The following is a 17,103-nucleotide window of genomic DNA, read 5'->3' as shown; positions in this document are numbered from 1 at the left end:
AGGAGGAGGAGGGGGGGTGGGGGGGAGGGGTGGGGGGCTGTTAGGGGCTAATCTTCACGCGCGTTATGCGGAGCGCAGTTTTTGCGTGGCGCTCATTCGGTGAGCAGCAGCCAGCGAGCGTCAAAGTGGACGACTGGAGCGGCTCGGCAGCACCGCGCCGCACTCGCTCATTTGGAAAAATGCTTCAACAAAGGATGTGAGCGCCGCCGACGGAGGGCGACAAAAGGAAACAAGCACGACGCTCGGGACGCATCCGCGGCCGGGGGGGGCTCAGCTGGTCCGCTCTTCCTATGCCATTCGGCCCGGTTCCGAAAGCGAGTCTGTGGCGAGCATCTGGGCCGGCGACAGTCGAGGCGGACGACGAAATGTGACATTTGGAGCAGCACCGAGTCTGCTCAACCTCCTTCGCTCAAGCGGATCCATTTGCATCGATTCACAAAAAAAAGGTCGGTCGCGTTCGTAAATAGCTCATTTGCAATGCGGGGGCGAGGGGGCGAGGGGGGGGGCGGTGCTGGTCGGGGGCACCGAACGCACGATTGCACAAAGCCCAAATGTTGTTGTTTTTAATTTACGCACTCAGTATCCTTTGAGCCCCCCAAGAAGCATGTCGGCGTAACTCTGGTTGGCTCTGGTTGTCCTCCATTTTCATCCCCCACCACACACACACGCGCACACTCGCACACACACACACACACACACACAGTAGGATATTTTGGGGAGTGCCAAGCAGTCCATCATTGTTAAGAGGTGAGGTGTCATTCTTTATCCCAGGCAGGCACACATTGGGAACAATGTGGCCTCAAACAAACCCTCTTCTGGAATGCCCTGGGGGGCTTGCATGTGGCCAACATTGTCAAGGGGGGGGGGGCTGGAAAAAAGGCATTCTCCAACCTGTGTGTGTGTGTGTGTGTGTTTGCATTCAGCTGCTCCTTAGGTCAGCTAAAAGCAAGAGTGCCCCCCCCCCTTTTTTGTTGCCTGTAAGTCAGCTGCAAATGAAGCTGAAATGGCCACTTGGGTGCCGTTTGCGGGCGCAACGGCGTCGGGCGGCCTCGCTGTCGTTGAGATGAGCCTCGTTACTGTCACTGTGACTGCTACGTGCCGCGTGCGCCTCGTTTGGATTGCGGCGGCGCCAGAGATGCGTGCCGTCACTCGGACCCTTTTTGTTGTTGTTGACTTATAAGCAAAACATCGGGGATGTGGTGGCAGTGAACTCGACTCACTTGACAACAAGTAGCGGTTTGGCGCTCCCCACTTGACCATAACGGTCAAACTAAACATGCCTATTTGGAATCGCCGCGATAGCTTAATGCTCGGCCACACGCTGGTGGCTAACCAAAAGCACCGGCGTCGCAGTGTTGCAAAACACAAACTGTGATGCAACACATGTAGACAGACAATATAAAAGTACTCACAGGCTTATGTTATTCATCACTGTATGACCTCCACAGCCAAGGAGGTTGTGTTTTCAAGCAACCGTCTCTGCCATGTTGCTCCACATGCTGTTTGTCCGGAGGTAGAATCGAATTTCCCCCATTGGAAACGATGCTGCGAATTGGATGAATGTGTTGGCAGCGTGTGGGCCTCACACTTCTCAAGTTGTGCCTTTGAATCCTCAGCATCTTCACACGTTCTAAAAACATGCACGCTAGCTTCATTGAAGACCGCAACGGCCATCGCTGCGATGGCGAGCGGGAGCTAGCAAGCGCGCTGGAAGCGAGTGCGGCGCTAGCATGCGCCGCACACTTTTCTTATTCATGGGAATGTCCCCGCTTCCCCTTTCCATTTGTGTCCATGCATCCAGCCCTCCTCCACACGCAAACACATCACGCACGCACGCACGCACGCACACATTTGCAGACGCGCGCGCACAAACACTTTTGGTCTTCCTTGCCAGCTCCGCCCGTTTATGATCTTAACGCTTGTCTTGCAAATCAATTGCCGTCACTTGCGCGTGCGAGTTGTGTATTTATACCCTGGAAAAAAATCAAAGACGGCCACATGACACCTCAGCATGACCCGGGAGTCTATTTTGGACACTTTGGGACACCCCCCGACCCCCAGCCACCACACACACACACACACACACACGCATCAAACCCCATATGACAAGCCACATTTGTGTTTATACGTGGGGGGGGCAAGATTAATCACTGGCACAGTTAATTGCCAAGTCAATTAGCATACGGTCCTGCTGCGAGCTCCCGTCCCATGCTAATGAGCTCTAATTAGGTCGATCGGGGACGCCCCCAAGACGCTGGCAAATGGACTTTGATTTTCCGCATGGTGGTTCCCCAACACCCTCGCGAGCCCTAAAATCTCATCAGCGTACATCAGTCAGAGATGAAAGGATTGCCGACATCACCGACGTTGTCGTTGAAGCGGGAAGTGGATTCTTCCTCCGGCGAGCGAGCGAGCGAGCTGCATTTTGCGGCCCGCTCGCCGTCCAAAAGCGACGGCCGAATGATAGCAGCGCAGCGACGCTAACAACGGCGCTGTTGTGTGCCAAGAGTCCCTCCCAACAAGCATGTGTCCTGTCAGCAGGTCGCCGACTAAGACGACTGACTTGGTGTCGCTCGCTCACATGGCAACAACAAGCACGTTATTCTTGCTCGAGAGTGCGGAACAAGTCCAAAGATCAAACTTGGGCACCAAAGATTGCGCGACAGTCAAGTTCACAAAACAGAAGCGCCATGTAAGTTCCCATACAATTGCGCCCACGGGAAGTACAGCGCTGACTCGACTTCACTGACAATATTTGCCAGAGAAATGAAATGAAATGCCGTTAAGAAGTCGCTGCGGAAGAACGCAGCGAGTTGGCACAAGTCACAACTACGGAGCTTTGTTGCCACGTCTGAGTGCATTGGATCAATCCATTAGAGGGCCACTGGCGGAGCTAAGATTTTTTTCCTTGGGGGGGCCACGGATATCTCAGGGCGACCATACCACAAAATCTTTTTCTTTTTGTTTTTAACAAACCCAAAATATTCTTCAGAAAACACTGATAAGAATCAATTAAATGTTCCCTATGGTGGACAGGGGGAAATGTGGAAAATAATTCCCGGAAAGGTCAATTATCTGGACTGTCACCTGGGGGGGGGGGGGGGGTCCTAGCATGTGTCAGAGGGGGCAGTGCCCCTACCGGCCCCCCTCTTTCGCACCGCCTGAGATCAGATCAGCGTAAAACTTCCACGAACTGGACAGAACGGCCACGCCAGTTTAAAACAAGAAGTTAACCAACATAAAATGAAGCTGATATCAAGTCAAACGACATACGTGACATGACGGCAAGTTTTCTGGCACATGTTGGCGGGAGGATCATCAACCCGCGAGAAGTAAAAGCAAAGGACTCACTTTTTGATGGCAAAGGTGAAAGGAGGCGTTTTCAAGGAAGTGGGCTGCCCAAGACAAGATGACGTCACGCAGAATGTTTTCTCGCAACTGTGGCACAAGTGTAAAATGTGTAAATCAACCTCAGCACAATAACATTGACATCAAGTAAAAGTACTCACCCTTCGATGACAAGTGACGGACGGACGGACGGACGGACGGGCGGACGGACAGACGGACGCTGTTCAGGGAAGTTAGTCGGACGAGGGAGCCTCAGCAGCACTGCAAGACTGAGCAGCATAAAATCACCTTTTTCAACAAGTTAACAACTAACATGAAAAAGCAAAACAGCACTGCATTGTGTAAAAACTAAGAGAATGTCCCGGAAATCTTTGTGAATGTTGTGCATTCCTCTGCAAAAGGGCCCGCTCGGCCGTTTCGCGGACGAGCGACACGGCGATGCTATTGCTGAGCTACTCTTGTCTATGCCACTGGCGCCTACTGGCAGGCACAGCAATTACAATCTCTTCCACTAGATGGCACTTAACATTCGTATCCACTTTTCAGAAGGTCTTGATTCGGTGGCGCGTCGTCGGGTGGGTCAAATAAACACCGATCCAGGGAATAAACTGTACTCCCTTCACATTCAAAGAGCACAAAATGGCGACGTGGTCGCAATATAGGGCACCGCATCGTGCGTGCGGGGCCATACCCAACACAGCAGCCATGCGGCAGCTGCACAACTGGCAGGAGCTGGATTCACCCCCCGCCCGTTACATAAGACACAATGCAGGCAAGGAAGGGGGGCGGGGGGGCAACGGAAGAGGGCAGAGTGGAGAGAAGAGGGATGTAATTGGTACGCAGATGCAGAGGAGACATGTTGTTGAATGGCAAAATGGCACAATGGCACAATGGCGGGCTTTCAAACGGAGGGGGAAGCCAAACAGGATCCAAAAGCGAGCTTCGTCTTTTAGCTCGATCACAATTCCTCATTCGATGAGATTTTGAATGAGATTTTGCCTTCGAACACAGCTTGTCCTCACTATGCGAGATTTGAGCCTAGAGGACCTCGGAGGCAGACGCGCCGCAATGTTCAACCACACCAGATCGTCACATTTCAATGAAAAGTCCTTTAGCCTCAATGCTAACTTATAATGTGAAAGGCCATTGACAGGCTAAAGGAAATTAGCATCGCTGTTCGGGTGATTGCAAAGCCTCAAAAGAGCAGCAAGGCATACGACAATAAGAAGAGAGCAAGCCTCTTCTTCTTGCCGTTGTTTACACGGCATCTCTTCCAGCAGTTCTCAGCGCTGCCCGGCATGTTGTGGCACAACGCGGTGCTACACCGAAGGCAGGCGACTCCAACTTCAAACTTGCCTGCACACTGTTAACAAAGGTGATATTGACTTCAGCTTGACTTGTATTTCCATTTTGTGGGGGGAAAAAAAGCAGATTGCTGTGATGTGCGGCATCTTGTGCTTGCGTGTAAAAGTCCACTTTGTGAGGTTTGCATGTGACTGCGCGCATGTGAGTGCGTGCGTGCGTGCGTGTGCGCGTTGCCACTGGCTCTTCCGTGTGTTTGTGTGTGCGTGTCCTGCAGCCACAGCAACCATCTGTGCGAGGAGTGACAGCGTGATGCGGGGTGGTGATGGTTGGGGGGGGGCCAAGGTCTTCCTGCCTCATGTAGCGAGGGTCTCTGCCGTCGTCTTCTTGGTGCTGGCTCATTAAGAGCTGACAAAAACCAAGAGCGGTACCCGATTGAAAAGGAAAAGCCGAGAGAGAGGAGGAGCCGTCCACTCGGCTTAGCACGGACCAGCGAGCGCTGTGTCGAGATGGGGGAGGTAACCATGGTTACCGGCGGGGCTGGCCGGGATAACAAAACGCTTTTGGGAGGAGCTCAAGTGCGTCTTGAATGTGAAGGTGGCGTGCACATCGCAAAGCACCGTTTCGGGCTCCCTGTGTGTCTTTTGGTGACTCATCCCTGGTTCAGCGGGGGATGGGGTGGGGGGGGCACAACAGGGGCAGAATGGGCGCTAAGGAGGGCCAAGAATTTCGGCGGCTGTAAACGGCAGCGGGGTACATGAAAGAGCTGTAAACATGAATATGCAGCGCATGCGTGCCCATGAGAACTTCCGGCGGTGGCAAAGACGTCAAAATGGAGCACGAAATTGGGCTGCTAAACAAGTGCGACTTTGCATGTGTGGTTTCATCAGTCACATCATTGGAGTAGCATCCAAAACCGGACCTCGGCAAAGACGACAATGCCAAGGCAGTTCCTGGTCAGTCACCCTTTGATGTGGCATTCTCCAAAACACGTTGACTAATATCGGTTTAAGGTTACTGAAGGTTAAAAGGGGAGGTCAACCCCAATTTCTTTTCTTTTCTTTTTTTTTTTTATAAGAATCTGTACTATGCAGGCCCACTAGTTAAAACAAGGCATTCCGTTTAACGTTGTCTTTGCGGAATGTGAGTTAAGCAGCAAAATCCAGCCGTTTTTCGCCATCTCAGGCGGCGGCCATTTTGTCAACTGAAAACGGTATCACAGTTGCTCAACTTTGCGTCGACACAGAGTGACGAAATGGCCGCAGTCTTTCCCGAGCGGCTGCCGTGTTTGGTTTCCAGCGGTGGCCACCGCTCCTCCTCAGCTGTGACGAGCTCGTTTCCAAGCAGAAGCGCCTCCTTCACATCTGTCTGTCTTGTCTTGACTGTTTCTTGAAGAGATGGCGTCCCCGCCGGTCCGGGCCCTGCCGCCGCTGCTGCCGCCGCTGCTGCCGCCGCTGCCGCTGCTGTCGCCGCTGCTGCTGCTGCTGCTCAGCCCCGGGGCGAAGGGCCAAGGCCCCGATGAGCCGGAGGCGGCGCCGCCGGGCTGCGGCTGGGGCCTGGGGCGACCCTACACCCTCCTGTGCGACCTGGACGCCGTGTGGGGCGTGGCGGTGGAGAGCGTGGCGGCGGGCGGGGCCCTGGTGGCCGTCCTGCTGGCCCTGGCCCTGCTGTGCCGCCTGCGGCGCATCGGCGAGGCCGACAAGCGCAGCGGCGTGGGGCCCCTGCTGCTGCTGCTGCTGGGCGCGGCCGGCCTGTTCGCCCTGAGCTTCGCCTACCTGATCGAGCGGGACGAGTCGCTGTGCGTGCTGCGGCGGGCCCTGTGGGGGCTCCTGTTCGCCCTCTGCTTCTCCTGCCTGCTGGTGCAAGGGGTGCGCCTGCGGCGGGTGGGGCGCGAGCACCGCAGCCCGGGCGGCTGCGCCCTGACGGGCCTGGCCTTGGGCCTGAGCGCCGTGCAGGGCATCATCGCCGCCGAGTGGCTGCTGCTGACCGTGCTGAGGGAGGGGCGGGGCGCCTGCCAGTACCTGCCCATGGACTTCTCGCTGGCCTGCAGCTACGTGCTGGCGCTGCTGCTGGCCGCCTCGGCGGCCGCCGCCCTGGCCCTGTGCGGCAAGACGCGGCGGTGGCGCTGCAACGCCGTCTGGCTGCTGCTCACCTGCCTGCTGTCGCTGCTGCTGTGGGCGGCCTGGGTGGGCTTCTACCTGTACGGCAACCGCCTGCTGGGCAAGTCGCCCGAGTGGGACGAGCCGGCGCTGGCCGTGGCGCTGGTGGCGCAGGGTTGGCTGCTGCTGCTCTTCCACGCCATCCCCGAGGCGCACCTGTGCATGAAGCCGCCGCCGCAGCCCAGCGCGCCCGACTACTTCGACACGTCGCACAACTCCACGCGCATGAGGGAGACCAGCTTCGACGAGGACATCCCGCTTTCGCACAGGCAGTTTGTGGAGAACCAAGGCTACGGATACAACGACGACAACGCCGCCGCCGCCGCCGCCGCCGCCGCCGCAGGTATGCGCGCCGCACTCGCCGCCTTTGGCCTCACGCCGAACACCGAGAAAGTACAACCAAACTGGAGGGCGGGAGGGAGGGAGGGAGCGAGCGAGCGCCGTTTCTTTCTTCTCTTTTCCGCGCCAGAGCGGCCGCAGGTTTTAGAGCTCCAATCAAATCTGGCAAGTGCGCGGTCATTTATGCGGCAAGGGTTACTTCTTCGGCATATTGCACAGAAACGCCGTTTGTCTGCTGATTTGGCCAAATCTCATCCTTCAATCGCTTGCCTCTTTCGCTCGCTTTGATCCACGCGCTGTCAGTTTCATAAGATGCCACTTGATCAAAGTCATCTTGGTGGCCCGAAAGCAAAGAAATCCATTCGGAAAATGGTTGTCGTCTTCAAATGGATCAATATGTCCAGAGGATTGGCTGGCTTCCTGAAGCCTCCGTCAGGCATTCGGTCGAGGCGGAAGGCTGCTTTCGCGGGTGCGGCCATCTTGGAAATGGGAGCTGGCCCGGTGTTGCGCTGAAGGCCACTTGAAACGAAGCCATTTAGACCTAGAGAGATGCACATTTATCATTTCTGAAAATTGCAGTTATAAAAAAAAAACAACAAAAAAAAAAACTGTAATGCCCTCGCAAGTGGGCAAGGAGAGCCACAATTTGCGAATGCAACACACATAGGAGGGAAATGTCTGCAGGCTCAGCTCAAGATGCGCGATGACTCAGTCACAGTCAGCGAGCGACCAATGTTTGCGTCCAGGCCTGAGAAGCGGCGGCGCCGGCCAACACGGCGGCGGCGGCGGCGGCGGCACGGGAGCCAGGCCCAGCGCCCCCTTCCGCAGCAACGTCTACCAGCCCACCGAGATGACCATGATCCTGAACGGGGGAGCGGTGAGTACATCCTCCCAGTCGCGGGTACACACGCCCCCGACACGCCGGCCGTGTTGTCCATTTTAATGAGATGGACAACAACGGCTGCATTTTGCTCCTTAACTCATATTCCACAAGCACGATATTAATCGGAACGCCGGGTTTAGACTGGTGACGGCGCATAGAACGTATTTTTGAAAAGACAATGTTTGGGTCGACTTCCCCTTTAAGAATTGCCTCTGGCGGCAAAGCACTACATGAGGCGCCTCAACTAACTTCAACATAGTTACTGCCAAAGCAACACTTTGAGGACTATCGGCAAGAAGGTTTTTCCAATTTGCGAATGCCAAACTGCGACCATGTTAGGCAGTTCACTCTACTCGTACGTGTGAGATAACGAGAGAAAAAACATTACGAGTAAGACACATTTGTTCTACTGAATTGTCTTGGTAGTGAGGACAAAGAGCCAAGTCGGACGTGGACACGCAGGATGCTCAAATGGCTTTCCCGCAATTCCCCAAGCAAGCGCGTGCATGAACGGGCTTTGACACAAACGGTCACTCAGTTGACGTTGATTTGTGGATCGGCCAGTGTGTAATAAAAAAAAAAAATAAAAAAAAGAGAAAAAAAAGCCGCAACGCTCTCTGCTACTGCCGTTCATGAAACACCATGAATGGCCGCTCTGCTCCGCCTTTCCATTTAGCTGCTACGCAAGCACGGCGCAGATGCCCAGCCGACACCGGCTACAATATGGCCCCTGGGCACTATTTTTACCACTGTACCCTCGTTGGTCTTTTGTTGCTGAAAGGCTCCAAACAAATCCGCCTAAAAGCTACAACATGCGCTACATTTGGCTGCTTTCAGTACATATCAACATCAGAGCTACAAGAAAGTAGGGGCATGTTTTGTTTTGGGGCTGTTTTGCCTGGTCGAGGGGGAGGAGATCAACAGCTCCAAACACCGGGCAGTTTTATCGCAAAAGCTTCAGGCTTTTTGCCTGAAAAAAAAAAAACGAGGAGCACAGCTGAACTCTATTTGGGGTTCACCAGAGGCAATTCAATGAATTGGAAGAATGATCAATATTCATTTTTTTTCTTTCAAAAAATACACTTTATAATTCTGCGACTTGCGAATTGGCATTCCATTTAATTTGGTAATTACATTAGAATGATTTGTACAGTATTCATAGTTTTATATTCATCCGATTGGTAGAGAGAAATCCAAAGAGGAGACATGAAGTGACACATATTCAGGAGTTGACAGTGGAGAATTACAAATATTGTATTGTTCCAATTAGATTTATTTGCAATAATTGTCTTATTTGTGATTTCTTTTCCCTAATATCGTACATTTTGCCACCGATTGTTGCGCATGTGTGGATGGTTGTTGGTAACAAGTAGACTTGTGCACCTGCTGCGCGCATGCGCGTGAAGACAGACGCCCGTGTGACAAGAAAACAGCTCAAGATGATGAACCTTTAACACTACTAATCAAATTCATACTCTTATTTTTGGTCGTATATGTAATCCATATGCTTCACTACGCATTGAATTCGTATTATTGGTGTTTTAGTCACATTTGGCTTTGGAAGCCCCCGGCAGACCTTTCAGCATGTTTCCAACGTTGCATTGAAAAAACTGTCGACAATGAACACGTTGCGCAGCTTGACAATCACAGACTTAACACCTTTCCCTCTTGCACCCCACCCCGCAGGTGCCCTCGGCCCCTCCCACCTACACGGGGCGGCAGCTGTGGTGAGCCGAGGGAGGTCGCGCAGACGACGAGGGGGCGGCGCAGGGTTTCAAAGGGGAGGACAGCGTACTTGAAAAAAAAAAAACACAAAAAAAAACACGGATGCCACTTTCACTCTGTACAGACTGTGTGCCAATCAAATACTGTGTGTAAAAACCAGGAGGCCATGGAGGACAGAGCTAAATGTCTTCAAGCGCACAAATCTCAAAAGGCGGCCTTTGTGACCAGCAGACACTGAACGAAAAGCGCCCCCCCCCCCCAAAAAAAAGGAAATGAAAACAGCTTTTTCTTTGGCACTGTAAGCATCCTTCAAACTGTGAACATCCTTCATTTGACTCTGTCCTCCATCAGTCCTCAATGTCAACAGCAGCAACAATCCTCCTCCAAATCAAGACTGTGCACACGTAACAGCCCCCGCCCGAATTTTTTTTTTTTGCATGGACACGAAGTGACAAAAAAAAAAAACCCCAACCATCACCTGCACAGAAGCACTGGACCGACCGGCGGCTTGCTGAATCTCGGCCAAAAGGCCGCGGAACTTTATCACGCGGGAGGAAATGGAGCCAGGAAGTTTCTGCAAGACAACACTATATTTAGAGCCATGTGTGCGGACTCAACCGAGATCAGATTTGCAGTGCGAGCTTGGAAAATGAGGAGGCGGAGGAGGGCCAGCGCAACTGTGGAATCGGCAGAGAAAATGAGGGGGAGCGGCCCTCCTCTTCCTCTTCCTCCCGGCGTCTGGACGACGGCTCTCGTTTCACCAGTCTCCATTTCAGCGCCGCCGCTCCTTCATCCCGTCGCCGGCTTGCACTGTACATACTCTAGCGGTGACTTGTATATACAGAAAACACAAAAAAAAGCCCAATGGCTTGTTTTTGACGATGAATTAACCGTGCTCCGTTTAGACCGGCGTTTCCCAACCTTTGGTGAGTCGAGGCTCACACACGTTCGAAAAGGCTCTCGAGAAGCCACCCGACAAAAACCACACAAAAGGTTGCGTACCCTGAAATAATGATCGTGTCAAGTGCTTAAATGCTCGGTGTAAAATCTGGGGCCGGACGATTGTGCCGCACGTCACGTGGCGAGAGTGTAAAAGACGAGAGAGGATGTCCCAACTTTGGGATCAATTCAGTGAAGTCAACGTTGCTAGCTCATTTATTTGAGTCTACCACGGCTAGCTAGAATAAATTGTCTTTTCCCATCGACACGGCTCTCATATTCCACAAACGCAATATTCATCAGAATTTCATGTTTGCCCGCACAGAACATATTGTGGGGGACAAAAAAACATGTTTAGGTTGACTTGAGCTTGAAGACGAGCGACCTGCTGATGGCCTCCCACTGAGGCGGCGTGGCTAACAGCTAGCCTGTTAGCAGTCTGTCGACTCAATGTTTTCATTGGCCGACTTCCTCGTCAGCCAACGGGCCGGCCCGCCTTTTGAGGGAACACACGTTCAAAGTCGCAGACGCGACAGAGTAGAACGGAAAAGAAGTTCATCTCACATGCACATGTTTTGCTATCATATGCGTACGTTTTAAAATATAGGTAAGAAATCAAGTCTTTGGTTGAATTTGGTCCATTGTGCATGGGCGGTCAATAACGTAACTCCTGCGATACATGAGGCATGACTGTATTTTCCCCCGTAGTATGAACGACAACTGGCAAAGAATGCAGGTTAATTCCGCCTGCCGCCATCTTGTGGCAATCATTTTCAAACTACGTGGCGCTAAGTGGTTGGGATTCACCGGTTTAAATGCATAACATGACTTTTTCTTATGCTTGCTTTGCACTCATGCATCTGTGTGCTCTTACATTCTTTTTGGGAAAACCTTTTTTTTAACATTTTTTTAGGCAAAATCATTTGAAGTGCAGACAGTGGTCTTTTTCTTTTTTTGCACATCTGCGGCGAGAAGAAAAAAAACCGGCTGTGAATAATAATGATTAGCGGCACTTGACGAGACTTAAATACTGTTCACGGCTGATAGGAAAAGCAGAGCGGCGGGACAGGCACAGTGGAGCCTTCACAGCTCCACATTCTGACTACAGCAACACGTGACTATGAAAAGGCCGCTGCAGTGTGTTTATGTCTGCTTCTAAAACAGGAGGAATGACACGACAGGCCCAAACACAACTTCTCCTGCTACGTTGCCAGAGTTACATGAGCTACAGGAACAGGGGCTAACGTGCAATACAGAGGATTAAGACAGGGGCGGCGTTAGCATGGGGTACAGGAACAAAGGTCAACATAAGGTAGACGAACCGCAGTTAATAGGGTCTACAGGGACAGGGTTTGTCACAGACTACAAGAACACGGGTTATTAGAAGTTGGAGGAACAAAGGTTGGTTGTTACCATGGGCAACAGTAACGTGGGTTAACATTTGCGAGAGGAACAAGGTTAAGCATTGGCTCCAGGAGCAAAGCTTACCATTGTCAGGAGCAATAGTTAACAGGCAACAGGAACAAGGAGTTAGCATCTGCAAGGGGAACAAGGGTGAACACTGGCAACAGGAACAAGAAGTTAACAAGATTCATCGTCATTAACTACAGGAACAAGCCTGAACATGGGCAACATGAGCAAGTGATAACGCACAGGAACAGGGTTCCTGTCATGAGCTACAGGAACAGCAGTTGAGACCGCCTACAGGAAGAAGGTCAGGAACCGTGGTAAATGCCACCACGGGCAACCGGAACAGGAGGGTTGACAACATGGACTACAGGAACCAGGGCGAGCTACAGGCACAAAGATGGGGCAACAGGAACAAGGTTTAAAACCAGCGACAGGAACAGGGCTTAACATAGCCAGGAACTATGGTTGACTCATTCACTGCCAGCAGCTTATTAGCATTTTGACGGATCTTTCAAGGTGGTTACCCCAAAACACAGACTTCTGACCAAACGAACGTCACAAGAAACGTCAAGTAGAACAGAAACTTTGATGCCGATGTTTTTATTTTTTTTTGCTTTTGTGACACCACAAACTACAAAACAAAAACATGACTGAGAAAGGTCCATTCAAAGTCCGTGGCTAACTAAAACGGCAACACGTAGCATCATGATGGCTCTAGCTAAATGGCACTTACTTTTTTACACGACGTTCGTAAGAACTGCGTCAGCTTTTCTCACTCTCGACACACGCTTTCTGTTAACTACTGCAACACGTCCACTTCCATATTCTTGCTCAACCTGTCCGATTTTCCAAACGTTGGCATTTCTTCACGTCGTAATGCCGAGCCAAGGTTCATCCCCAAATCTTTATCTTCTACTCCAAAGCTGTGCTGACCTCAAACCCAGAGCGACGCAACGCTGCCATCTACAGGCCTTTTAGTCATTCCAGTGCTTTACAAGCTTGAATTTCACAGGCTTTTTTACCCGCCGAAAAAGCGTCTTGACCAATATAATCGGCGGTGGCCGTAGATAGGACACTTAGATTCCAGTCGGCAAAAACGTAAGCGTCCACGGCGGTGAATGAGTTGACGGCAGCGACGGGAAAAGGCGCGAGCAACGACGGGAACAGGGTTTCTTTCACACGGCACACAGGAACAAGGCTTGAGAGCCGAGGCCACACATGAACAAGCGCTGGGTTACAACTTTGACTTGAAGTGTCAAGAGTTATCGGGGGACATTTTCCAAACTTGTTGTGATGTTTTCACTCAGTGTGGAGTATTGGGAAAAAAAACAACAACATGTGACTTTGTAGTTTTTGCACTGTCGACTACCTACAGTACGTGTGCATGCTCAGCACCATTTTTCCATGTGTAAGACCTTTCTCTCAGACGTGCTTTTGAATATTTATGTGGAGGTCCTGTGACAACATTTCAGTGTACGGCGGATGACGCGTTCGTCGGCTTCACGTCAGAAGGGAAACGGGTCTTCAAAAAGAAAAAAAAAAAAAAAAAAAGACATCATGGCTCGACCCAATAAAGACTTTGAAAAGGCGGTACGAACTCTTCCACCTGTTATATCGTCTGTGTGTTCTAAATGTGGTGAATTTGCACAACGCTTTCTATGTTCCGTGGAGGTGTGTCAGCGGGTGGCTCACCGTGGCTGAGGGGGAGGCTCAATGTCACCTTTCCTCCCCCACGTTTTGACTCGCCCTTGCCCTCGTCCTTGCCCGTCCTGTCCTGTCCTGATGTGTGTTGCCTTCAGACTGCTCCGCCGGGACAGTTGACGGGCGGGGGGGGGGGGGGGGGGGGATCCGGGGGGGGGGGGGTGCGGGGAGTCATGAGATTTGGTTTTCACAGCTGCGACTGTGCATGCCTACGTAGAGCTTCACTCGCCCTAACCCCCCCGCAGCCACTACTAGCAAACGATGATGAGGAAAAAGAAAAAAAGAAACACTTAATCTTTCTGTAACTAATTCAGGAAAAAAATGTTCAATAAAGTGTCATGTTTAGGTACGTTTGATTGGATGTGACTTTTTTTTCAAAAACAATTTGACACATTTTAATGGGCGCAATGTTACATGCGGTCGGTATATGTTGCCTTAAAGTTGATACAAGACCATAATATCCGGATTATTATCTATATTGATTCAGAAGCGCTTAAAATGGAAGTCAACTCACAAATGTTCCTTTACGCGGATATGTTCTATTCAGCCCCCACTAGTGAAAGTTTAGTCGGACTCGCCGACGGACGGCCGTTTAAAATTAGAGGCGGACCGGCTACTATTTTTCCCCCCCGGAAAAAAAGGCCAATGACGGCCGATGGAAGGAAACGCATAACGGCCCATTCAAACTCTGTTGCTCACCAAAACAGCGGCAGGTAGCATCTTTCGTATGAACGAGGGTGCGGCGCACGGTGTCGTCGGCTTTGAATGATGATGCGGCGACCACTCTGATGACTGTGGCGACTCGCATGACTAAACAAACCTAATGAAGCCCCAGAGTTTTACTGCCTGGCGCAGATCGCCAACCGAATGCTGCCATCCACTTTCAGTCAGGCCTGGCGCTGGAGCGCACGCTATCAAATGTCCTCCCAATGAAATGGGTCATTTCATCCCGCGGCCCGACAAGTGCAGCAGCTGTCTCCCTCCCGCAAAGGGAGATCCACGACCCTCCCGGCCCCGCTCGGCCGGGCGGAGAGCATCGGACGTTTAGCAGCGGCGGGCCGCACGGGAAAGGCGAAAGAAAAGGGCCCTTTTGTGGAGGGGGAGGAGGAAATTGGGAAAAATGTTCACATTTTGTTGTGATTAAGAGCAGGAAAGGAAATGCCTCATTAGGTACACGACCGAAGGAGAGCCAATCAAAGGTTTTGCATTGTTGACGGAATGACCTAAAAGGGTTCCATCCGACTCCACGGCTACGAATAGCAAAATTTGAGAAACGCATCATTTTTGCGGCGTTCCCCGAAGGAGAGCCAATCAAAGGTTTTGCATTGTTGACGGAATGACCTAAAAGGGTTCCATCGATTACAGAAACACACACGAGCGTAGAATACGGTCATCATATTTCCCCCAAAAAGGTTTTTCAGTAAAAAAACGTCACTGTGTGGGTATATGTACGTATATTAACATATAGTAAGACATCAAAACTGGGCATTGCTAGACATCTAAAGAATACATCTCAGTCAGTCGGCGTGTGCAAATAAATCCATTTTTCATATTTCACATATTTCGTATTTGCTGCATTATTGGACTGCGCCGTGGAGCAAAATCTGACTAGTGTGACATTTTTGTTTTCCTATACGCAGTGGTCAAATGAGGCATCAGTGACATTTGGAAGAAAAAAAACACCCCAAAAAACCCCGGTTTGCTCATGATCAGCTGCTTCCCCAAGGGGGCCACTTCCTGAGAAACAGGACACAAGGTGCAGCAGCAGCTCTGCACAATGGAGTCTCCCTTTTCCTTTTCCCTTCAAGCATGTGAAACACTTTGTGAGTCCTTTCTGTCAAAATGTGAAAAAGCGAGGCGTGTCCGACAAGTTCCAGGACTGGCGTCACTAAAGACATTTGGGACAATCCAAGCACAAGGCTTCGTCTGAGTCGAGCATTCCCTGCCAGACTACAATTTCCCTTTCGCAGCCTCGTGCGGCCTTCATGTCATCACGTCCATCCGCCGCGACTTCCAAACGGCTCCCCTTCGGAGCTAGGAAGCGTCAGACGCTCGGGGCACTGTGAGCAGCTATGTTGTCATAGTCACGAGTTGCTCGTGGGCAAAGGGCAAAACTCAGGAGTTTGGACGCCGGTCCTGGAACTTGAGCGGCACACCTGGCGCGCGCCTCCTTTTAAGTTGGCGACGGTGTTGTCGAGGACCTGGACACAGATTCCGTGTCGTCCGGCTCGTCCACGCTGGGCAGGCTGGGCAGGCTGGGCAGGCTGGGCAGGCTGGGCAGGCTGGGCCGCTCGCCGCCATCCGGCGTGATCAGCGGGGTGGGGAAAGACGCGCTGAGCGGGGCCCCGGGAGACAGCACATTGACGCACAAGTCGGAATTCTCCGACTCGGCGCTTTCGGTGGTCTCCGTCATGGTGGCGCCCACTGCGAAACCAATCAAAGGGACATCGGATTAGCCGCTGGGTGACGACCGCGCACAAAAACAAAATGGGACAACGAGGACTCGCTTGCTTTACTAAAGGTGACTAAAGCGGCTTCTTCTTTCTAGGCTAGCTCTGCCGAGTGTCCTGGAAGGCGGCTGGCTCGTCCGTCGTCGACTCTTTCGAGCACGCCATCTTCAGCTTCGCCGACGTGCTCGTGTTTGCGGACATGCATCCTTTGTGCTTCAGCAACGTGGTTTTCCAGCATCAAAGTGCTTTCTTTCAAAACTCCCGTCAAACACCGCGGTTACGTCATCGAGTGGGTGCACCTGTCCCGGTCGCTTGACCTGACGCCCGCCCTCAAAGTCTCGGCCCGAGCAAGATGATTGTTTTTTTTCCGCCCGACTGAGGCGGACATCGTGCTGGGAAATGTGCAATGGCAGCTGTTGCCGGATCGGCTTGGAGGGCAAGCGCGCGATCGGGGGGGGGGTTGGGGGATTTTGGTGCTAGGGGACGGGGAGGGGGGCTTCCTAAAATAAGTCCACTTTTCTGTGCTCATTTGTGTGTGAGTCATCATCACATTTTAAACAACAAGTGCAATCAAAGTGATTTGACTCGCATGCCGCGACATCTGTTGTTGTGCTTCGGAAAGCAGGGGGGGTTGTGTGGGGGGACAGACAGTCACCCCCCCGCACTTTGGATAGAGTGTCAGGTCAGCAGCCCTGCTGCGGTGAGGAATGTGCATGAGCCGAAACTGGCAGCGCGTGCGGCCAGTTGCAAAACAAACGCGCTGCTCAGTCAGCATCTCAAGCAGTCCAGTTTGCTTTTTCTTTGGCTTACTTTGGTGATGCCCCCAGTTGAGGCTAAGAGGCAAAGT

The 17,103-nt window shown here is 52.0% G+C and overlaps 2 protein-coding genes across 3 annotated transcripts in view; one reads left to right on the top strand and one right to left on the bottom strand.

The window, feature by feature from the left end:
* Positions 1-42: 42 nt before the first annotated feature.
* Positions 43-13,708, top strand: gprc5ba (G protein-coupled receptor, class C, group 5, member Ba). 2 transcript variants are annotated; one of them, XM_086054658.1, is made up of 4 exons: positions 43-446; positions 6,046-7,144; positions 7,893-8,025; positions 9,718-13,708. In XM_086054658.1, the coding sequence occupies exons 2-4, from the start codon at positions 6,048-6,050 to the stop codon at positions 9,760-9,762; spliced, it is 1,275 nt and encodes a 424-aa protein (XP_085910784.1). In that variant the 5' UTR covers positions 43-446; positions 6,046-6,047; the 3' UTR covers positions 9,763-13,708. The 2 variants fall into 2 exon arrangements, with proteins under 2 accessions (XP_085910784.1, XP_085910783.1); XM_086054657.1 differs by having other exon boundaries at positions 6,046-7,152; positions 7,895-8,025.
* A 261-nt stretch (positions 13,709-13,969) lies between these two features.
* The window catches only part of iqck (IQ motif containing K), a 33,289-nt gene continuing 30,155 nt past the window's right edge, over positions 13,970-17,103 (bottom strand). Inside the window, exon 11 of the mRNA XM_086054656.1 lies at positions 13,970-16,230. Within this exon, the coding sequence (XP_085910782.1) occupies positions 15,980-16,230 (251 nt within the window). The 3' untranslated portion in view covers positions 13,970-15,979. The remainder of the gene's footprint in view (positions 16,231-17,103) is intronic.

Source organism: Filicampus tigris, chromosome 16 (genome assembly GCF_054856515.1).
Source record: "Filicampus tigris isolate MCC_2025a chromosome 16, RoL_Ftig_1.0, whole genome shotgun sequence".
Taxonomy (NCBI): domain Eukaryota; kingdom Metazoa; phylum Chordata; class Actinopteri; order Syngnathiformes; family Syngnathidae; genus Filicampus; species Filicampus tigris.
Note: the sequence above shows the minus strand (reverse complement) of the source record. Positions and strands in the feature narration are given on the sequence as shown.